Source organism: Penicillium digitatum, chromosome 3 (genome assembly GCF_016767815.1).
Source record: "Penicillium digitatum chromosome 3, complete sequence".
NCBI lineage: Eukaryota > Fungi > Ascomycota > Eurotiomycetes > Eurotiales > Aspergillaceae > Penicillium > Penicillium digitatum.
Genome location: NC_089386.1, coordinates 516,890 through 539,866, shown reverse-complemented (window position 1 = coordinate 539,866; position 22,977 = coordinate 516,890). Strand labels below are relative to the sequence as shown.

Below are 22,977 nucleotides of genomic sequence, written 5' to 3'. Positions count from 1 at the left end.
TAGTAAACTTTTATATTCAAAACTACTTACTACCTCTTAATCTACTTGGTATATGCGACTTGAAGGGAGGGTAGGAAGAAATATTTTGAGAAGGATTAATGGAACTGGGGTGGGAATTGGGGTTTGACTGGGGTTTTACTGGGTTTACTGGGTTTACTGGGTTCTTACTGGGTTAAATGGGTTCTTACTGGGTTAAATGGGTTATGACTGGGTCTTGACTGGGTCTTGACTGGGTCTTGACTGGGTTATCTCAGGGGTATTTCTTTAGACCCATATAATTTTAGTATAATAGACCAATCAACAAGAGTAGGATGATTTACTATATTTGATATATCAATATTCCTAGACACTTCTACAACTTTAGTGCATTTCTACCTTTGTACGTTAAAGAATTTCTCCCCTTACATCCATTTGTATATATTATATGTCATTCTCATGTTATGTCTCAAAGCCAACTTTCCGACTTTGCATCGTCGCTCTATGGTGGTGATCTTGACGATCTCTCATATATTTCAACTGGACAAGTCACACCATCCGCAAGTCAACACACAATCGACTCAAACTTCCGAAGACCAGATGATCCCCTCCCAATCCCCCCTTTATTGAAACGCGTTGGACCCGACCGTAGGAAAGGGTTTATTCTATACGATACAATGTCACATAACGATTTTGTGGACTGGTGGTTAGAGACTGACTACGGGAGGAAAAGCAAGCTTAAATGGGATTCGAACCGCCATACAGAGATCTGGAATAGCTACCATCAGGTAGCTCAGGGTATTGATGGCGCACCAAAGGTTATGTGCAAGCGCTGTGGGAAGATCCTAGAGCATCCTTATACACTAAGCCCGAACAGCACAGGCAAAGCGCAGTATCATGGCACATCAACCATCCAGAAACATCGGAAAACGGCTGGTTGTTTACGGTCGGAAAAGGGGAAGAAAGCGGAGATTACAAACTTCCTACAACGAGAGGTATATTTTCTATCATAAAATCAAGTAACTATACTAATTTATTATTATTCTAGGGAGAAGTTTCAGCAAGCATACCCTTCTTACAAGAAGATTGGGAGGAGGATCTCCTCCAATTTCTTACTCTCAACCGGCTCCCATTCCATCTGATCGAGCATCCATCATTCAAACGCATCATCAATAAAGCTCGTTCCGCCCCATCCCCTCCAGTGATCCCATCTGCCGATACCATCCGTCGCCGATTGGGCAGTCTAGTCAAAGACCGGCAGCAGCGTATCCTTCGTACGCTGCCTTCTGGCTCAAAGATATCCATTGCGCTTGACTGCTGGACATCTCCATTCTCGCAGGCATTTATGGCTATTACTGGCTATTTCATTGACAGTGATTGGGTATATCGTGAGGTACTACTTGGGTTTAAGCCGCTTCATGGTACACATACCGGCTCTTACCTGAGTAGTGTTCTTATAGAAACCCTAGTGGAGCACAACATTGAAGATAAAGTATTCGGGTTGACAACAGATAATGCATCAAACAACAAGACATTAGCTACTGCTCTCCAACAGGCTTTGTCAGATGATACTATTATCACCCGAATACCATGTCTTGCCCACGTTATCCAGCTCAGCCTCAATCAGCTTCTTGCTCGGATCAAGGCAGTTCCATTAAATGAATCAGCCGAGACAAGGTGGACAGAGAAGCAGTCAAGGCTAGCCCAAGAAAATGCGAAGCAAAGTCAGATCTCCTCCACACTGAACAAAGTCCGTTATCTTGCGATTTACGTCAATGCAAGTCCCCAGCGCAGAGAGACCTTTTACAATCTTCAGACAACTAATATCAAGATCGTTCCAATCCAAGATGTAAAGACACGATGGAATTCTACGTTCCTCATGCTTCGCCGGGCAAAGAGGCTACGTGCTATCTTCTCTTTATTCTGTACAGAGTATGATTGTGAGGAGATGCTACTCAGCGAGCAAGAGTGGCGTCAGATCGACTATCTTCTTTGTATCACCGAGCCCTTCTTTGATTATACAACACAGCTATCAAAGACTCGAGATGTCACTGCCCACTATGTGTTTAAGATCTACAACAAACTGTTTGATCATCTTGAGCGATCACAGGCACAGCTACGCCGAAAGCGTGTCCCATGGAAAAAACAGATGCTAGAGGCCCTTGAAGCTGGTCGGTCTAAGCTTGATGAGTATTACTCCCAAGCTGATGATCTTCGAGGGAATATCTATGCAATCAGTACAATGCTTGCACCGGTGAACAAATTCAAATTCTTCCTCTCCAGTGATTGGGATCAGAAATGGCGAGATACCTATCGACTTGCTTTTGAACAAGCCCTTGTTCCATATCAAGCACAAGTTAGAATAAGCAGTCGTGATCTACAAAGCTCTCTAACGATAGCCCATCCAAGCTCAAGGCTAGAGGAGATGCTTGATGGAAGGGATATACAACCACGAGCCATTACTGATGAAATCAGTCAATATCTTGACAGCGGTAAGTAAATACAAAGAGTATGTGTGATAATAATACTAATATATATATAGATACTGTTTCTGTTAGGCCGCTTACTTTCTGGAAAGAGCACCAGGCTCGCTTTCCGGCCATTGCTGCCCTTGCGCGAGATACACTCTCATTTCCAGCAACTGGCGCAGGAGTTGAACGCCTCTTTAATACCGCTCGAGATATTTGTCACTATCGTCGTGGTAGAATGAAGAGTGAGACTGTCGAGGCATTAATGATGTTTCTTTGTACAACGAAATTTGATATGGAGGAGCAGGAAGCAACACTTCTTGAGAAATTTTTCTCCCAGGATGAGCTTGAGGCGGCAAAAGAGGAGAGGGAAGAGAAGCTCAGTGAGATTGAGGTTGATCCAATTAGTGATACAGAGGAGCAGGAGGATGAACTGGAAGATAAACCAGGGGATGCAATTGAGGTTGTAATTGAGGATAGACCAGAGGATATACCGGAGGAGAGGCCCTTACCTACAAGTGAATATGGTCGTCCTTGCTCGCCATCATTACCACCAACCTGTACACAGACACGAGCATCAGGGAGAAAACGTAAAAGCAGGGAAGATGATTTATTTGAATACCATTAGCTTGCTTGACAAAGAATCCTCAATTATACGCATCTCTTTTACCCTTTTTACAAATAAAATTAGATATAATCAAGTAAAGCAAATACTCAAAATTACCGCGAATAAATGCATAAGTTATACATTTAGAATCCTTAGCATGTTTGTTTAGTTTGTAACCCAGTTTGGGGCCCCAGACCCAGTACTGGGTCGAACCCTCCGACCCAGACCCAAAACCCAACCCAGACTGGGTTGGGTCTGGGTTGGGTCTGGGTTTTACTGGGTCGTGCGGAAGACTAGATAATCTCCAGCTCCTCTTGCCGAAGATCAAAGTTGGTAGCAAACTGATGCAGCATCAGGCCACGGATTGTACTCGGCTTCAATTGACCACGACGGTAATGACAGATATCACGAGCACAATTGAATAGTCGTTCAACACCAGCACCACTAGCAGGGATAGATAGAATGTCCCTTGCTATCCTAGCTAGACTGCGGCATATCCGCTCCAATGGATATGCCGCAGTCTAAGCCAGACCAGTTGTCCAGGACGGTATCGGCAGGCAGGGGCAGACTATTATACAAGACGTAGCTCCCAGAGCTACAACAGGATCTAGAACTGAAGTTCAGATGAACAGGTCGGAGATCACGTGCCGTGATCTTCCTCTAACTAAGCATCACGGTTCGCACCGTGACACCGAGCAGAGAAGTACTATGTGGCTAGGGTGGTTGGGGGGCATTGATTTTTACTGTGGCGATACCATATAAAATTGCACTGGTATTGAAAATGGACTGCCAAGGACTAAAATCTTAAAGGGGTTTAGACTGCTGTGCCAACAGTATGTCCCTTAAAGGTATAATAGATCACTACATAGCCACCGCTCTTTTTAAGAGAGAAGTTAGTGATTTACGCGCTATCAATAAGAAGTAGAAGTAAAAGTGAGCTAGATCCCGGAATTAGTATTAGCTTAAGTAGACTTGACTATATAGAAAGCTTCTTAGTTAAGTACTGAGCGGTGAGCCCCTATTGTACGTATTAAACCCGAGCAAAGTCTGCGCTCCCCCCCCCCCCCCCCCCCCCTCCCCAAAAAAACGAACTGCTGGATTCTCTGATTCATGCCCATTAAAATCTTCTGCGGTCTTTTTTCAAAGGAGAGAAACCCACGGGTGCTGCCCCAAGCCCTAGCGCACGTGGTAGACTGGTACTAGATTGTGTTTTACTCCCCAATGTTGAAGCCCGAACATTTCCTATTGCGAGTTTTCGCCCAAATTTCTTGTTGGGGTGTTGCTCTTCTTCGTCCTCGTCATCAAACAAACCCCGATCCCGCTGACCTCCAAGTTTGCGTTTTCTCGGCTTGGTCTGTTCATGCTCAAATTGCTGATGTAGTTCATCAGTTTCAGTGGGTGGCACCCTGCGATCTAAATGGTGCGTTGGTTTCTTGAACTCGTTTTCCAGTGCTGAGACGGGAACTGATCCATCACGTGCCTTTGATTTCATGGATTTTGTGATTGGAATGCGGTCTTCTGTTGGAGATAGTTGGCGCCGGAGGGCAGAACCGATACGCCTTGGTTCCCCAAAAGTGCTCTGCTTGCCAAGTAGTCCACGAGGAGTGTCGACATCCCCAAGAATCTCGTCTTCGTCTCCGACTGAGCTCATTGGTGAATTCGAAGGTGCCCCTGTGCGGTTCAAGAATGGAGTGATGGAAAACGCCGACTTATCTCCAGGCACAGCCGAATCCCTCTTCGCTTTCTTTTGCACACGTACAGCCCCGGGAGTTGCAATAGTCACACCGACATGGCCACTCGGGCCAGGGCGCTGAAGTGGGACTGTTCGAGAACTGGATTCAGAGTCATTTGCTGCGTGTGGTATGAGGTTGCTTCGCTGCTGAATTTCAACCTGGGCTTCCTGGAGCTTGTCCTTGGTTGACCGCAATTGCTGTTTGAGTGAATCAATATTTCCCTCAAACGTCGCCCGCTGATTAGCCCATGCTGAGTTCTGATTGTAGCTGTCCAGTTTCTGCTGCTGTTTGGCTCGCAATTCTCCAGCTAGTTCATTCCGCAACTCTTCAACTCGAGCAGAAAGCTTGGTAATCTCTGCCATTTGCTGTGATGCCTTGGCCTGAGTACGTTCATGGGCATGTTTTTCATTCTCAAGTCGAAGCTCCAGAGAGTCTATTTGCCGTTCCATCTCATGTCTCTCGGAAATGATGGCTTGATATGATGAGTTTTGCGCTCTTAGCTGCTCAAGCTCTGACTGTAGCGTCGAGAGATCATTGGAGATATGAATTTTCTCTGCAAGGATAGTATTATAACTGGCCGAATTATTTTTCTGGGTCGAGATTTCTTCCTGTTGCTGTCAACACAACGGATAATATGTGCAGTATCCAGATTGAGTTAAAACTCACTTTGAGTCTGTTAATCTCGCTCGAGGATGCCCGTGCTTGAAGCTCCAAGTGATCAATTTCCTGGCAAGCCTCCTGAAGTTGAGCACATGCCTCAGAGTCAGCACTTGTGAATCCCAAAAGATGCCCATTTGCTTCCTCAAGCTCCAACCGGAGAGCTTCATTCTCGAATTTCGAGATCAAGAGCTCCATGCGCCGTACGCGATCCCTCTCGCCATCCAGAAGGCGAGCAGAATCCGAAAGAGTCTTTTCAAACTCCTTGTCTAGATGCATAGTCCTTATGGACATTTCAAACTGCATGATCAAGTTAGCAACTTGAGCATATATCCATCAATCCAGGAAAGCTACATACATCTAAGGCAAATGCTTCTTGGGCCATTGCCATGACGACAGTGTCCGGAAAAAGATAGGAGACAATTGAAAAGAACGGAAAGGCCTTTAGATTAAAAAATGCCTTCCCAGAGCAAAGGGAAAACCTATGTAAGGATACGTGGTGTAACTTTCAATGCTTTCAAAATACGAAATCTAAACTGTCAAGGAAGACGCGCCGGTGTTTTTGGTGTTGGGGCCCGGAATTTATTAAGTAAGCCGATATATGCTCGATTACGTTGATAGTGGACACCTGGACTTTACAACTCAACGTCTTCAAACATCATCAATTGCAACCGATTGATGGTTTTTTAATCAATTGCACTCTATAAATACCCTCTTTAAAGCTGTCCAGCTTTTTGTCATGCCAAAATGAAGCTCTGGGCAGCCCTTTTTTTCCTTTTCTCGGTCGTGTCCGGTGTCCTGTCTGCGAGTTCAACACCGGACAAGTTTGCAAGATATCAATCCTTGTCTCATTCAGGGCCCGTTGATCTGGACAGTGCGAAATATGAAGATCTCACCTCTACACCTCGAGATTACTATGCTGTAGTTATCTTGACTGCCACAGATCCTCGCTTTGGCTGCCTCCTATGCCGTGACTTCGAATCAGAATGGAACCTGATCGCCCGAAGCTGGACTAAGGGCACCAAGCCTGATGATCTCAAGGTGGTGTTTGGAACACTGGACTTTGATAATGGCAAGGCCGTTTTCCAAAAGGTAGGGCGTCTTTACTCAAGACTGAGCTGTATGAAACTCAGCTAATCTGAGCAGCTCATGCTTCAAACTGCACCTGTACTCCTTGTCTTCCCTCCTACCATCGGTCCATTTGCACGGGTTGAAGGAAACCCCCTCCGGTTTGATTTCACAGGGTACGTTTTTCTACTTAGGCTCTTGCGCCCAGCCCCTATCTCACTAACACATCAATTCCAAACAGCCCGATCTCAGCTGACCAGGTCTATTCTTGGATTGTACGTCATTTGCCGGAAGGTCCTAAGCCTCAACTAATTCGACCCATCAACTACATGCGAATTGTATCCGCGATCACAATCCTGATGGCAGCTGTGACTGCGATTGCAGTTCTTTCCCCCTACCTGCTGCCAATTATTCAGAACCGAAACCTCTGGGCTGCAATCAGCCTTATCGCTATTCTTCTGTTCACAAGTGGTCAAATGTTCAACCACATCCGCAAGGTTCCATATGTTGCTGGTGATGGCAAAGGTGGTATTAGCTATTTTGCAGGTGGATTCCAGAACCAGTTCGGGATGGAGACTCAAATTGTGGCTGCCATATGTAAGTGATAACCATGAGCCTCGTAAATAGTGATCATCGTGTTCATGCCAAGTTCCTAAGTTAACCTTATATTCGCACAGACGCTGTTCTCTCCTTTGCTACGATCGCACTCGCACTGAAAGTTCCCCGGATAGAAGATGTCAAGGGACAACAGCTGGCTGTCTTGACTTGGGCAATTGTTCTTTTTGCAACATACAGCTTCCTTATCAGTGTCTTCAAAACCAAGAATGGTGGCTATCCATTCTATCTGCCTCCGTTCTAAAAGCATTCAAGAGTCTACTTGCCCAACTGTCCGAAGACGGCAACACATGGAAAACATCTTGATCTACAAATGATCATTGATATCTCAGTGGCTAGATCTCTCCAGGGCGTCCTGTATACGACAAACAGAAGTTGAGATGGATCAAAACCACTTGTAGGAAGCATGGTGCTGTGCAGATTTTGACCCATATTGCCTCCTTTCCTTTGCTATGAAATACTTTGCATACCAAAGACATCACAGAAGGTTCTTTTATAAATATCACGAATAGCCTCTAGGCACACCTAACCATACCTAGCCTTAAGAGGTGAGAGGATGAGAGACCATGGGGGACTTTGGGGGCTACACGTAGCAAGTATATTAGTAGACTGATTAAACATATAAATATTGCAGATAAGTAACATGTCTTCTACAGGCAGTTCATAAACTCACGATGGTATTTTTTCTTTTTTGTTTTCTAAGACTTCATCTGGTATATATATTGTATCTTCCATTCCTCGGAATAAAAGGTCAGGCCCGTACGACCCCACCCAGTGTTCTCGCATCCTTTCCTTTACAACCCTTTCCCGTATGAACCCTCACCCCCCCACCTTTCCAGGTTGGCTTGAAGTCTTGTTGACTTCCTGAATTCGAGCACACCTAATTGCACCGTCATAGCTGGGTTCAATAACGACCATGGCAAATCCTGACGATGCCCGTATGGGCAAGATTCTGGCGTCATCAGCCACGGGCACAAGCTTGTTGATTTTGATTCAATTAGCATCCAGGATCTTTACATTTGCCTCAAACCAATTGATCTTGCGCACTCTTTCACCGGTCGTATTGGGAATAGCAGCACAGCTGGAGCTCTTTCAGGTTTCGATTCTGTATTTCTCAAGGGAAAGTATTCGGATGGCCATCCAAAGGCAGCCTATCCCATTTTCGCCTGACAACAAAAAAATTTCCCTTGAAGCAGATTTTGAAGTGACGGATTCGCAATCTGTAGCATCTCAAGCAGTGGTTAATGTGTCTTATCTGAGCCTCGCCCTTGGGATTCCTGCCAGTTTAATGTTCACTATGCTCTACCAGTGCCTTGTCCCAGAGGAAGCATCAAATACCGCCTTTTTCTACCACAGTGTCATCTTGATCGGGGCTTCATCTCTCATGGAACTCAGCATCGAGCCTTTTTTCTCGGTAGTGCAACAACACATGCTTTACGAGAAACGCGCTGCTGTTGAAATGCCAGCGGCCTTTCTGAGAAGTGCGGTGACATCCTCTGCCTTTATATGTGCCTCCCAAGTCAACCATGACCTCGGTGTGCTACCATTTGCTCTTGGTCACCTCAGCTACTCACTGGCACTTATCTGTGGCTACTCGCTGGTCCTACTCAGAGGAACCAACACAACCCGGTTCTCTTTCTCATTGACACGTATACAATCCAGGTAAGACTGGCCTTATCTTGTCCAATCTATAGCACGAAGAACGACACGGTAACCATTTATAGGAACCCCTCAAACTACTTTCTGGGACGGTTCTCACGCGAGTTAACGTCGCTTGCTGCGAATGTCTTTTTCCAATCTTTGGTGAAGCATCTGCTCACACAGGGCGACACTATGATGCTTGTAGCCCTTTCAGGGCTGGAAGATCAGGGAATATATTCTCTTGCGTCGAACTATGGCGGGCTCATTGCACGGATCATCTTCCAGCCACTGGAGGAGAGCAGCCGGAACCTATTCTCGGCCCTACTGAGCCGCGGTGTGGATGGGAAGCTGAAGAATGTCCACATCCATACTGCCAAAAATCACCTTGTAGATATTCTACGCGCATACCAAGTGATGTCAATCTTGATATTTCCGTTGGGCCCAATGATGGTTCCCCAATTGTTGCATATCCTGGGAGGTCGTCTATGGGCCTCCCCCAAAACCAGGGACCTGCTCTCTGTCTATTGCTACTATATCCCATTTTTGGCATTTAATGGGATTACCGAAGCGTTCGTGTCGTCTGCAGCAAATTCGCAACAGATACGGAAGCAGACGGCGTGGATGGGTTTCTTTTCCGCCTGTTATGCCTTGGCGGCGTATATGTTCCTAGAAGTAGGGAACTTGGGTGCGTATGGATTGGTCTTGGCCAACATTGTGAATATGGTGGTTCGAACCTTTTGGAGTTACAGTTTTATCAAATCGTACCTCCATCGAAATGGATGCAGCCTGTACACGAAAGAAGTGGCCATTCGACCTGCTAGCTTTATTCTGAGTGCTCTGGCGAGTTTGTTCTTGGGCGGATTTGGCCTACAATTGGGAATTATCAAAGCATGCGTCTTGAGTGGCAGCTATGCTCTCCTCATGTGAGTACTGGTCTGGTCTGATGTTGTTTTGTTCTTCACGCCTAACCAAAATAATAGAGTCTATGTAGAGAGGGAATATTTAATGGGTCAATTGACAAGGCTTCGTCATAGATTATCTTCCAGGTCCCCCAGCAAAGGTACCAAGTCCGAATGAACCCAATTAATCGTCAAATGTGATCTTTGTCGCTGTTTTTTCCATATCAACGTCCTTGTAAAAGGCACCGTAGACATCGTGCTGCTTCTTCTTCACTGTTGTGCCAAACTTCAACAGCGCCTCTGGCACGTCTTGCTTAGCTGCCTTGAGAACATTGATCAATCTATTCACAGTTAGCATTGTCCCAATGGTTTTCGTCGAAGAAATTAGAAACGTGGGCAACATACCCGCCGGATAGTCCCTTGTCAGTTTCAGTAAACATGGTGATGGCAAGGCCATCGGCCCCAGCACGTCCAGTTCTTCCAATCCGGTGCACATAGTCCTCAACGGTAAGAGGGAAAGTGACATTAATCACCAGTTTCACATTCGGGATATCAAGGCCACGCGCTGCCACATCGGTTGCGACAAGAACGGTAGCATTGCCCTTCTTGAAAGCATCGAGATTTCGGAATCTATCTGATTGGTTCAAATCGCCGTGAATGCCGGCGACTGCAAATCCCTTGTTTCTGATGAGATTCTCAATGCGCATAGCCTCTTTCTTATAGAGGCAGAAAACCAAGACTTTCTCGGGCGATTGATTACCACGCTGGGATTTAGTAAGCAGTTGTACGAGTCGGCCCTCCTTCTCCCGACCATCAATAACCTCAACGACTTGCTTGATCCTTGTGTTGGCTCGAGGATCCGCAGACGGGTCTCCGCCGATGGTGACAGTTACCGGGGTCTTCATAAAGGATGCTGCGAGATCTCGAACAGACCGGGGCCATGTTGCCGTAAACATGACAGTCTGTCTCCTGGAGACGGGCATTGGCTTGACAATGTCCTTGATATCCTGTTCAAATCCTTTATCAAGCATGCGATCTGCCTCATCCAAGACGAGATAGGTGACCTTTGCAAGGTCAATCGAACCATCATTCAGGAGATCCTTGAGACGGCCAGGAGTGGCAACCACAATGGCAGCCTTTTGAAGAGCCCGACGCTGTTCATCTTTACCCACACCACCGTAAATGCATGTCACCCGAGTCTTTTCAGTGTCGCCGAATTTAACAAGCTGGTCATAAATCTGCATTGCAAGCTCTCGCGTTGGTGAAATAATCACTGCCTTGGGTTGACAAGGTTTGCTTGACTTGGAGTCAATCAATTTCTTCAGACAAGGCAAGCCAAAACCCAGGGTCTTGCCACTTCCAGTCTCTGCAATACCAATCACATCACGTCCAGCAAAAAGAAGCGGCCAGGTAGAGGACTGAATCGGCGTTGGTGCGGAGAAAGACCTCAATTGAGTATACAGACCCGCGTCACATTCAGGCAGGTGATCAAACGAAAGGATTGGGCGGAATTGGGAGGCGTCGGGTGAGGAGGAATCAGATATTTTTATCACGTTCTTAGTCAAGAAACTGTCAATGTCTGACTGGGGGATCTCAGAAAGAGCGGCCGCGTCAGAATAGGATGTAGTCTTCTCATCTCCGTTTTCCTGCTTGTCTTTGGAAGCTTTTGTGGGCTTCTCGGACTTGGACTTTTTCTTCGGTCGCTGCTCCGTTGGCTCGAGATGGCTTCGCTTACCCATGACGAGTATTCTAAAAGTAGGATATAAGAAAATATAATTGGAATCAAAGATGAAAAGAAGCACGAGAGTGAATTCTCTGCCTGGATTGTTCCAACAGAAAAACCGGATGAAAAAAAAAAGAAAAAAGCTCAGTGTATTGCCATTGGTTTCCGCATTTTTTGCTTACCGCCTTGCAACTCTAACTACCTGGGTACATAAGTACGGAGAACAACCTGTGTATACATAATTCACATTCTAGAACTCCTGGAGTGATGCCCCGATTGCAAATATTTCATTAACGAGAGGACGATAAAGAAAAAGATTTGGTTGTGCTTTTTAAAGTACTGAATAGGCGAGAGAGAAATGACTGCCAAGGTAACAAACCGCAAATGAGATGATCATGGCACAGCTCGACTAAGGTGTACATGAAAATTGAAAAGCTCCAATTGCATGTAGAAGTAGTATAGCTAGTACAAGGCTGAAAAAAAAGCTTTTCTTCACTTTGCCTGAACTTACTCGATGCTGTAGGAGTCAATGATATCGGCAAGGCGAGAGGCTTCATCCGAGTAATTGATTGCCTGGGAGGACGAGACCTGATATCTCACACTAGATTAGATAATTAGTATGATATGAACATCATTGAAATAATAGCCACTGCATGATTCTTACCGCTGCTGGTCGCCGAAGTTGTCTATCTTGGCTCGGCACCTGAAGCTCCAGGTCTGGCAATTGGCTCCTTGGAAAACTTCACCAAAAGCACTCGGATCGTCTTCGCGAAGTTGCATCAGTTCATCGGCAGACATGCCCATGATGTTTCTTCCAGTGTCGTCAAAACAGCTGAGCCAAAGCTGACCAGTATGGTCGCTGACACTAATGGGCATGATGAAGCGGTACTCTGGCTTAAGGTGGGTCTTGTCACACATTTCGCACCGCCACTGTCCTGGATCAAGTTCCGTTACCTTCTTGTTGCAATTCTCAGAAAGGCAGGCGGGGTAGCACCAGGTGGAATCTTGCTTGATGTAGATTACAGTGGCTTTCAGGGAGAAGTAATCAGGAGTTTCAGACATGCCAAGCTGCTCTTCGCGAACTTGCGCAACGGTTTTAAACCGATCTGTTTTGCCCGTGGAGTTTGTCGCATTGGACAATGAAGCATGAGATGTGAAGTTCTCCGACCTTCCTTGAGCGTCATACCAACCTCTGAGTCGGTGAGCCTCCCCGATGTCAGGGTCAACAGTCATTGAGCCCGAACTCAAAAGACTCAGACTTCTTCCGCCAAAGTCAGAAACCTTGACTCCCTTGAAAGCAACAACAGACTCTGGCGCCACACTAAAATTGTTCGCAGATGCACCCCAGATTGTCAAGCGGACAGAAAATCCCGTGTTATCGACCAGCGTAAGCTCACGTTTGTCATATGGTTTGCCAGTGCTTTTTGATGTAATCTGGGATGTCTCTCCAACATCCTTCAGCACGCCAATGACATCAGTGGTCGTGTCTTTTTCAACAGTCTGCAAATCAGCAACGGTGGTGAAGTTGAATCGAATCTGAGGGACATCATTTTGCTCCTCGGCCTATTATAAAAATGTGAGCGACGCATTTAGTTTAATAAAAAAAAAATGGGAAGTTACCTTCTCAACAATGGTATCTCTCTCAAAGGTAAGTTCATAATCGTTGTTAAGATTTGTGAACTGTTTCTTGGCAATTTGGACCCGACAGGGACTCGAAATGTAATAAACACTGCCCTCTTGGAAGAGTTCATAGAGCATGTCACACTGATCATTGAAACCGGTTCCACGAATTTCACCACTGTCGTCCAGCAGATTCACACTGAACAGTTTACCCTCACCATTTTTGTTATGCCATGTTTTGATGCTGGATTTGCTTGTGCATCGCGCTTTTATCGTCCATTTGTTGGAATACGGGGAGATTGCTTCAATCGGGTAGATTGTGGCATGGGCGGAGGAAGTGGACATGGAGGCAGACATTGGCTGGGCTCGGCTGTTTGGCTGAGCCTGTGCCCCCCCTGTCTTGGAGCCGTAAAACCCATTGCTGGATATTGTTGTCGGTTGACCTACTTCCTCTTCCTCGGCTTTGACTTCAAGTGGTTTGGGTTCACCAATTTTTTCAGCCTCGCCCAGTTCTTTTAATACTTCAAGGTTTAAGATGATGAGGATTCTATGATAGTTAGCACAATCTCAATCAATTGAATTCCCTCGCATACTTCTTCCCCTTGACAGAGTTTGATTGAAATGACTTAAGTCGCACGAAAGAACCTTTCCGGAGAGATCCATCCGTCACCACGGAGTTGGCTTCTTGAAGCAGTCAGTAAGCCCAGTTAGCACAAAGAGTATCGAAAACAACACGTACGAGTAGCAAGCATGGTTTGAACATAGTTTGCAATATCACTGAAAACAGCTCGATAACGTTCTGGTTGGTTCGGCTGAGCTGGCAATGCCTTGATCTGAACGCATTGAACAATCGGCTCTCGTACTTGGGGTTTGGTTTCATCAAAAATGGCACTGTTAAACACGCGATTAACATAAATTTTGCCACACAGAATCTTTGCCTCAAAATAGACACAAACCTTAGAGCTCCAATGGTGACTTGAGATGCAGCCTCGGAAGCCATGATATGATGAGTTCAAGTTTCAGTGATTGACACTGTCGAGGAAGAAGAATTGGGAAAAGACTGAAAATAATGGAATTAAGGGATGGATCAGAGAAAACAAGAAGAGGAAGCAGAAGAAGAAGTAGAAGTAGAGAAGCAAAAGACTACTGAATTTGACAAAGCAAATCCAGATCAAGTTGCAAAGTGGTAGAACAAGGTTAGAACGCGTGTTGAGAAAAATAACGCGTTAAGTGGCACGAGCCGCCCCCACCACATGACTTGATGCCTCATTGATAACAGCACGTGCAGGCGGTGAGGAGCAACCCCACGCATCGTAGCTCTTTGGCTTGATCGGCGGTATCTGACAATCTATCTTTTATCATATTTGCTTTCAATGGGATACTGTCACGTCTTGTGAGGTCTCTGTCAAAAGCCAAAAAAAATTTGTTGGCACTTCGTGAATGCCCGAGATTTTCTCTCTGAATATGGCCTCTTGTGTCCATGCTGGTGCTGCGGGTTTGTGACATCACCTGGATTTTCAGAGGACAAATCGAGCTAATGGAGAACACTACTTCATAGATCTGAATCCACCAGGGTCATCTCAGGCAGTTTATCGAGAAGATTGCACTCAGTGCTTTGATTCTATTGTATGCCAGCCACCTTGGTCCCTATGCTGCTCGATTGACTCTGACCTTGCAAGGACAATGATGCCGGTCTAAATGTCTGTCTCCATTGCTTCAATGGTGGATGTGCTGGAAATAGAGACCATGCCCTGCTTCACTACAAGAGATTTGGCCATTCATTGGCTTTGAACATCCGAAGGACCCCAAAGCAAGTGCAGGTACAGCCTCCAAACACTTGCTGAGCTTGTGACCAATGATACTCACACCTCTGATTCATAGCGCGACGAGCCCCCGCCGAAGATTTCAAAGCTTTCCATCGCAGCCGAAACAGAAGAGGATAGATATGACATTGCCACGTCAGTGGTGTGCTATTCATGCTCTCGGAATAACGTGGATAAAGCCAGTGGCAAGCTTCCTGCTGTCATTGAAGGTGTTATGACCGCAATGACTTTCTCAAAAAAGGAAGAGGTCAAAGCCTGGGAGCAAGAGTTTGTTCCTTGTGAGCATACACTTTGTCTGGTTCAACAGGACAACAAGCAAGCCGCGTCGACGGGTATTAATTCCCAGCAATACTCAATTGGGGCCAGTGCTGACGAAATTGCAGATTTAAACCATTGCTCAGATTGTGATTTGGGCGAGAACTTGTGGCTGTGTCTGGAATGTGGGAACAAGGGTTGCGGGCGAAGTCAATTCGGTGGAAGCAAGGGAAACTCACATGGACTTACTCACGCAGACTCAACATCACATTCTGTGGCTGTGAAGCTCGGCTCCATCACGGCAGAAGGCTCCGCTGATGTCTACTGTTACAAGTGCAACGAAGAAAGAGTAGACCCAGAACTGGCGACCCACCTTGCGCACTGGGGAATCTACTTGGCTGGACGTGAGAAGACAGAGAAGAGTCTGATGGAGATGCAGGTCGAGCACAATCTGAAATGGGAATTTTCCATGACGACCGAGGACGGCCGGGAGCTGGCTCCAGTCTTTGGGCCTGCATTTACAGGCCTAGTGAATCTTGGAAACAGCTGCTATCTCTCCAGTATAATGCAATGCATTTTTTCTGTGGCTGGATTTCGTGAGCGATATTATCAGCTGTCGGAAGAACCACCACTCTGTCAAGCACCAGCACAGGACCTTGAGACACAATTGCGGAAGCTTGCCGACGGTTTACTCTCAGGCCGATACTCTCAACCTGATTCTCGCATAACGTTATCCGCAGAAATTCCAGAAGTTGCTCATCAAAAAGGCTTAGCACCAGCAATGTTCAAGTATCTTATCGGACAAGGTCATGAGGAGTTTGCAACCATGAGACAGCAGGATGCATTTGAATTCCTCCTTCATCTATTCAAGTCGGTCAGCCTATCGAAACACACCAGTCCGCAGATTAACCCAGTGCAGGAATTTCGCTTCCAGGTTGAGCAGCGTCTTCAGTGTTTGCATTGCAAGAAAGTCCGCTATAAAGTGGATGAGCAAGATAACATTTCGGTTGCTGTTCCCGCACGTCCTGCTACCACCTCTGATGAAACAGGAAAGCGATTTGAATCTGTGGATTTGTTGGAGTGCCTAGACATCTTTACTTCGGCGGAGGTCGTCGAGCTTACATGTCCTGCTTGTGGTAGCCAGGGTGGCTTTTCGAAGCAGTCGTCTTTCAAAACATTGCCTCGGGAATTAGTGGTCAATGCTCGTCGGTTTGAGCTCGTCAACTGGGTTCCTACAAAGTTGGATATCCCCGTGCTGGTCAACGACAAGCCATTAGATTTCAGCTCTTACCTTGCTGGTAAGCATGATGCGGGTGAAGAGCAACTTCCCGATATTGAAGAATCTACGGCGTTTGTCCCGAATCCGGAAGCACTTGACCAACTGATGGGCATGGGGTTCCCTGCTGTGAGGTGTGAAAAAGCTCTACATGCCACTGGTAACTTGGATTCGGAAACTGCTATGAATTGGCTGTTTGCCCACATGGAAGATCCAGAAATCGATGAACCATTGGTCCTTGATAGAATCAGCACCTCTAGTTCTACTGGACAAGATGCGACAAAAATTGCCCAACTAGGAGACATGGGTATTGAGGCGTCTCGTGCACAGCGAGCATTGGCTGCGACGGACGGCGACGTTAATAGGGCACTTGATTGGGTTTTCACTCACCCGGATGATGTGGTGGAAGAGGAAGAGCCAAATGCCGACGACCACGACGCACAGTCTCATAATGGCTCAGTTGGGCTCACTAGCTTACCTGCTCGCTATGAATTAAGGTCAATCGTATGCCACAAAGGCACATCTGTTCATGCAGGGTGAGTGGCTTGGCATGTCTCCGTTCTCATTTCCTTGACTTGAACTAACATATGCTAGGCATTATGTTGCCGTGATTCGCAAAACATTGGCAGATCAAAGCGGCCTTTCATGGGTAATGTTCAATGATGAAAAAGTTGTCAAATTTGAAGATGTCGAAGCGATGAAGAAAACCGCATATCTTTACTTTTTCACACGGGTCTAGTGTGTTTTAAAGTCCCTAGGTGTACAACTCGGCTGCATGTATGTTGTTCTAGTGGGATAATAGCACGCGGGGGTGAATAGAATGGAGATCTAGGCCTTGTTTATCTCTGCCCTACATATGTACTTTCGAGATGATCTCATTTGATAGATTTCTCGGTCCCGGTATTGAAAAAATTTGATTTAAAATTTATGCGGGTGAGGGTGCCATTTTCCAATGCCGTGTATAACGCCGGTAATAACGCCGTTGACAACGACTATTACCAGCTGATTCTTTCAATGAAAAGCGTGCATTTCGGCGAGGATACCAGTGTTACGGACCTACCCGTCACCAATCAGTGGTGACCCACCGGGTACACAGATGGGCCACCGAGAGCCAATCAAGCAATCACGTGATCACAGGAGGAGTATATCCCTGCACGGGGTAGGATATACTCAGAGGGGTCGATCTACCCCGGGGTGTAGGATATACCCCAGGAGCACTGGCGACCCCAGGAAGCGAAGGATATATAAGGACACTCTCTCATGTACTTAGTTTAGTTCTTCGTCTTCAATCATACATTGTTACTTGTGTTTACCTTACGACCTTGTTGACTCACTTACTATATTATCACTTGACAACACCAACGAACAGACCAATACTGCGGTATAGATCTGCTCGGCGCTCTACCTGGCATCGTTCCCTGATACCCTCAAAAGGACTTAGGCTGGATAAGACTGTGCGCAGCAACAGCTCGGTTGAGAGACAGATCATTGACGTTGGAGGACCAGCACAGGCAAGTATAACCAGGAAAGCTTCTAACATAATTGTGACCAGTTAGGCAGTGCGTAACAACCAGATATAGAGAGGGAAGGGAAAAAAAAGAAAAGTTTGGACCTGTATTAGCGTATTTGGCCCCAATAAGTATAAGTATTGTAAGGCCATTTAAAGCGGCTACAAAAAGTAGATACCAGAAAGATTTAGAGGATAATCTACTACGCTTAATCCGCCAAATTAGACAAAAAAGAGAATGACTATATGCACACCCCTTAGCGCCATTTTTTACTATCTGCACACCTTTAGTCCTTTTTAAATATAGCCTTTCTTGGCTAACCGTTTGTCATCATTTGTGTAATTTAATATGGTATCCGCATAGTAAATGACACCCTTATCACCTGACTCTTGGCCACATATAACTATATACCAAATACCAAAATGCTTAGCCGAGATCATGTGCCTGCTCCACGATTCACATCGCACAGTAACAATTCCACCTTACCATAATTAATTTTTGAAGCTATTCACAGATCTCATTATGGATCCTTACTATAATACTCCTCCCCTGCCTACCGAAGCATATGAACCATGGGAATCGCCTCCCCCGATTGACCGATTTGCCACCCCAGAAGAGGCCTTACCGAGCTCAACAAGTAGACAGCTACCCTGGGGTTCTCGGGGGGGTTATCGGGGAGCGAGGCAGTCAAACCAGGCCAGGAACATGTAAATTAAGTGATCAAGCAGTATACAAATGAGATCTGTGAATAGCTTCAAAAATTAATTATGGTAAGGTGGAATTGTTACTGTGCGATGTGAATCGTGGAGCAGGCACATATCTCGGCTAAGCATTTTGGTATTTGGTATATAGTTATATGTGGCCAAGAGTCAGGTGATAAGGGTGTCATTTACTATGCGGATACCATATTAAATTACACAAATGATGACAAACGGTTAGCCAAGAAAGGCTATACTTAAAAAGGACTAAAGGTGTGCAGATAGCAAAAAATGACGCTAAGGGGTGTGCAAATAGTCAAGCTCATAGTCAAACTCAATTTATATAGCTTACTGAAGAAGCTAATATGATTAAAGAGAACAGTAAGCGTGACTTATATTCGAAACTGCTATACCTGCTCCAGAGCTAGGTAATGTTGGCGGTTAACTAGGATATGGTGACGTTTGAATCTTTCTCTAAGACCTGCCAGAGTATATCTCACGAGATCAACCTTCAATAAGAAGCAAAGACTACTTCCCGCACGCGAGTTACTACTATTCTTGGTAATAGTGTAGGAACAACAACGACTACGAAGCCGACGTACACTCCCCGTGTGAAACGTGAAGAAAGCTCTAACCCCGGAAGACTCTCGAACTCCGAGAGTGATACCCTAATGAAAGAAGGTCGTTGCTTTAACTGCAAGGAGCAAGGATATATAACCCGTGATTACCCGAAGAAGAAGCTAGTTAGCATTGTTACTTTGGCCTAACCCTCTCCCCGTACTATTGAACTCGACAACGATTAGGGAAAAGCCGATACCTAGGTCAAGTCTCCTATCTAGGTGGATAGAAAGTATCACTGTGCTCGCTGGATTTATATAAGTTGATTGGAGGTCCTAGGGATAGTTTTAGTTTTGAATGCTAGACTAATGCACGATAGACGCTCTTTTTCTATCTTAGCGCTCAGTGATACTAGAGTAGATAGATACATGTTTCTAAACCGAGAATTAAGTGTACTTCTCGGTAAACGATCTAGATTGAAATTAGAGAGCATAGGATAGGAATATCCTATTCGAGGATTTAACGGGAAGCTTAGCAAGCCGATAATATATATTACCTTTCTTGCAATGCGTGTGGACGGAATGATATAGTAGCAAGTTCCGATGTTAATTGCCGATCTCAGAAAATACGATATAATCCTCGGAAGAAAATTGTTTGTAGAAAGAGAATGACTGTTTGCACACCTATAGTCCTTTTTAGGTGAAGCCTTTCTTGGCTAACCGTTTGTCATCATTTGTGTAATTTAATATAGTATCTGCATAGTAAATGACACCCTCATCACCTGACTCCTGGCCACATATAATCCTATACCAAAATGCTTATCGGAGATCATGTGCCTGCTCCACAATTTATATCGCACAGTAACAATTCCACTAACCGTGCCAAGCGCCCAACCACCCATCCTGGGTAGTTGGTGCGCCCCACCAAACGCAAAATTCCCACCAAACGCAAAATTTCCAATTTACTATCACTTTTGTACCTATTTTACACCACACCACGATGTCAGACCGAACTAAAAAAATGGAAATCCAAATCTAGCTTGCAGTCAAAGCCTTCTCCTAGGCTAACAAACCTAACATCGCCCAACTAGCGCGGGAATTTGACGTACCATACCATCGGCTTAGGGCTAGGATTCATGGCCGTCAGTCCTATACCGACCGTGCCACAATAACCAGATCCCTAAATTCAATTCAAGAAAAGGCGCTCACTAGCTGGGTTCAATCCCTAGATAGTGCGTATACATTACCTACCGCAGAGATGGTTGAAGGTGCTGCAAATGCCATTCTAAAGAAGGCTGGTGAAGATCGGGTTGTCGGCCACAACTGGGCCTATCGCTTTATCACAAGACTACCCCCTGGATTCAACTATATCACCCAACATCTAAAGGAGAAATCGAGGGTTGATAGTGAGGATTACGGTGCCTTGCTTCTTTGGTTTAATAACCTTACCCAGGTTATGAAGCATCACCAATTTCTTCCACACGAGATCTTCGATTGGGATGAAACCGGCTACCGAATTGGCGAAGGTAAAGCACGTAAGGTAATTACCTCGCGTTCAACCAGTTATATTGCTACCGGAGGCCAGTCGGAATCAATTACTGGTATTGAATGTATCTCTGCGGATGGCTGGTTGATGCTACCATGGTTTTTACCTAAGGGTAATACCCACATGGAGGAGTGGTATGAGAATATCACTACTACCGATTTTCGAATTAAGCCTACTACCAATGGCTGGATTGACGATGAAACCGCCCTTCAATGGCTATTCTCCTTTCATTAAGCTACTATTAAGTTAGTAAAGAAGGGTAGTCCAAGGCTTCTTTTAATGGATAACCATGGCTCCCATCTTACATTCGAATTTATCGACTTTTGCACACAAAAAACCATCATCCCACATTTCTTTCTACCCCATACAACACATCTCTGTCAACCGCTTGATGGCCCAGCATTCCAAAGCCTAAAATATCATTTTCGTACGATGAATAATGAGATTGTTATGTGAGGTGGAAGTGCAAGCAAAAAACGGGATTTTTTCCGGATCATTCAATCGGCTAGAGATGAAGCTTTTACCCAAAGAACAGAACAACAAGATCATCTTTTAAATCTAGGGGTATCTGGCCCCTAGATCCAGAGGTTATTCTTAAACCTCTACGCCAAAGAGATCTTGAAGCTGAAGGGTCCCCCCTTAGGATTCTTACGCCATCCCCCCCCCCCCCCCCCCCCCCCGATTTTACAAGCTCAGCCACCAATTCACCACCAGATACAATTGAGCGGGTTAAAAAGCTTAATACTAAGCTTCTCAATGATCTAAAGAAGACTGATCATCTATCTCAAAGCGTTCAGAGGCATATTCGACGGAGTGCAGATGCAAATACGCTTTTGTCCCAAGAGGTTGAATTGTTAAAGGCCTCTTTGAAGAAGGCTCAGATCCACAAATCAACTGCAAATACACCAAAAAATGGGAAATCGCTTCTTAGGACTAAAGGCAGTGTCCTATCACCTATATGTGCAAATAGGATGATGGTAAAAAGACAGGATGCCGATTCTAAGAAGCTAAAAGCGGCTACAGGCAAAACAGGCCAAAGAATTGGAAGCCCAACAACGGGCCCAGGAAGCAAGGGATTTATTAGAAGCTGAGCATGAAGCTTCAATGGTGGCAAGAGATAGTCACAGTGGAAATTGGTATATAGATAGTCATGGTGGTTACATGTAAATAGCATTTTTATTGAATGAGAAATTGAAAATTTTGCGTTTGGTGGGAATTTTGCGTTTGGTGGGGCGCACCAACTACCCAGGATGGGTGGTTGGGCGCTTGGCACGGTTATACCATAATTAATTTTTTTTAAAGCTATTCCCAGATCTTGTCCCCATCTTCGAAGGCTCAATTTTGAATCTATTCACAGATCTCATTATGGATCCTTGCTATAATACTCCTCCCCTGCCTACCGAAGTATATGAACCATGAAGAATCGCCTCCCCCGATCGACCGATTTGCCACCCCAGAAGAGGTCTTACCGAGCTCAACAAGTGGGCAGCTACCCTGGGGTTCTCGGGGGGGTTATCGGGGAGCGAGGCAGTCAAACCAGGCCAGGAACATGTAAATTAAGTGATCAATAGCAGAATACAAAATGAGATCTGTGAATAGCTTCAAAAATTAATTATGGTATGGTGGAATTGTTACTGTGCGATGTGAATCGTGGAGCAGGCACATGATCTCGGCTAAGCATTTTGGTATTTGGTATATAGTTATATGTGGCCAAGAGTCAGGTGATGAGGGTGTCATTTACTTTGCGAATACCATATTAAATTACACAAATGATGACAAACGGTTAGCCAAGAAAGGCTTCACCTTAAAAGGACTAAAGGTGTGCAGATAGCAAAAAATGACGCTAAGGGGTGTGCATATAGTCATTCTCTTTATTTAAGGATATAGCGCTATTTCGAAACCACTTCATCGGCTAATAAGATTAGACGTTCTATTCGAGTGGTCAGCGAATTACGAGTAAGCATTCTAAATCCTAAAAAAGAAGTTAGTTAGTGCTCTAATTCTCCGGCACTACGATCCGGTTCGACAAACTCGAGTTAAGAAAGACGTATCTAATAATAGAGTTCTAGGAGTAGTACTTTCCTAGTATTACGAGAAGGAAGATTTCTGGCACCCAGTAGCGTTCTACTCGAAGACTATACAACCCGTAGAACTAAACTATAAAGTACGCGCTAAAGAGCTCCTCGTAATCGTCCGTGCCTCATAGGAATAGAGACCCGAGCTCTAAGGTCTATCCCCGAAGGATCGTTTCGAGATCCTCACTAACCATCAGCCACCTAAGAATTTAATAATAACCCGAAAATAAAC

General features: G+C 45.3%; 7 protein-coding genes across 7 annotated transcripts; 4 read left to right on the top strand and 3 right to left on the bottom strand.

Moving 5' to 3' along the window:
- Positions 1–2,401: 2,401 nt before the first annotated feature.
- Pdw03_7754 (HAT dimerization) lies at positions 2,402–3,072 on the top strand (the record flags this gene model as incomplete). Its single annotated transcript, XM_066101760.1, has 3 exons — positions 2,402–2,468; positions 2,519–2,529; positions 2,785–3,072. 3 exons carry the CDS (start codon positions 2,402–2,404, stop codon positions 3,070–3,072), a joined length of 366 nt encoding a protein of 121 aa, XP_065956843.1.
- A 1,096-nt stretch (positions 3,073–4,168) lies between these two features.
- Pdw03_7753 (Ribosomal RNA large subunit methyltransferase E) lies at positions 4,169–5,832 on the bottom strand (the record flags this gene model as incomplete). Its single annotated transcript, XM_014677417.1, has 3 exons — positions 4,169–5,392; positions 5,451–5,741; positions 5,800–5,832. The coding sequence occupies 3 exons, from the start codon at positions 5,830–5,832 to the stop codon at positions 4,169–4,171; spliced, it is 1,548 nt and encodes a 515-aa protein (XP_014532903.1).
- A 356-nt stretch (positions 5,833–6,188) lies between these two features.
- Pdw03_7752 (Oligosaccharyl transferase subunit (Gamma), putative) lies at positions 6,189–7,368 on the top strand (the record flags this gene model as incomplete). The annotated part of the gene is made up of 4 exons (XM_014677416.1): positions 6,189–6,533; positions 6,588–6,685; positions 6,751–7,106; positions 7,187–7,368. The coding sequence occupies 4 exons, from the start codon at positions 6,189–6,191 to the stop codon at positions 7,366–7,368; spliced, it is 981 nt and encodes a 326-aa protein (XP_014532902.1).
- Positions 7,369–8,040: 672 nt separating this feature from the next.
- Positions 8,041–9,692, top strand: Pdw03_7751 (RFT1; the record flags this gene model as incomplete). Its single annotated transcript, XM_066101759.1, has 2 exons — positions 8,041–8,786; positions 8,849–9,692. The coding sequence occupies 2 exons, from the start codon at positions 8,041–8,043 to the stop codon at positions 9,690–9,692; spliced, it is 1,590 nt and encodes a 529-aa protein (XP_065956842.1).
- A 156-nt stretch (positions 9,693–9,848) lies between these two features.
- Positions 9,849–11,403, bottom strand: Pdw03_7750 (Nucleic acid-binding, OB-fold; the record flags this gene model as incomplete). Its single annotated transcript, XM_066101758.1, has 2 exons — positions 9,849–10,005; positions 10,070–11,403. 2 exons carry the CDS (start codon positions 11,401–11,403, stop codon positions 9,849–9,851), a joined length of 1,491 nt encoding a protein of 496 aa, XP_065956841.1.
- Positions 11,404–11,894: 491 nt separating this feature from the next.
- Pdw03_7749 (Nucleic acid-binding, OB-fold) lies at positions 11,895–14,007 on the bottom strand (the record flags this gene model as incomplete). Its single annotated transcript, XM_014677414.2, has 6 exons — positions 11,895–11,988; positions 12,052–12,950; positions 13,008–13,554; positions 13,601–13,691; positions 13,747–13,898; positions 13,964–14,007. 6 exons carry the CDS (start codon positions 14,005–14,007, stop codon positions 11,895–11,897), a joined length of 1,827 nt encoding a protein of 608 aa, XP_014532900.2.
- A 464-nt stretch (positions 14,008–14,471) lies between these two features.
- On the top strand, positions 14,472–17,100 carry Pdw03_7748 (UBA-like; the record flags this gene model as incomplete). The annotated part of the gene is made up of 6 exons (XM_014677413.2): positions 14,472–14,502; positions 14,566–14,633; positions 14,687–14,827; positions 14,889–15,162; positions 15,214–16,897; positions 16,956–17,100. The coding sequence occupies 6 exons, from the start codon at positions 14,472–14,474 to the stop codon at positions 17,098–17,100; spliced, it is 2,343 nt and encodes a 780-aa protein (XP_014532899.2).
- Between the last annotated feature and the right edge of the window lie 5,877 nt (positions 17,101–22,977).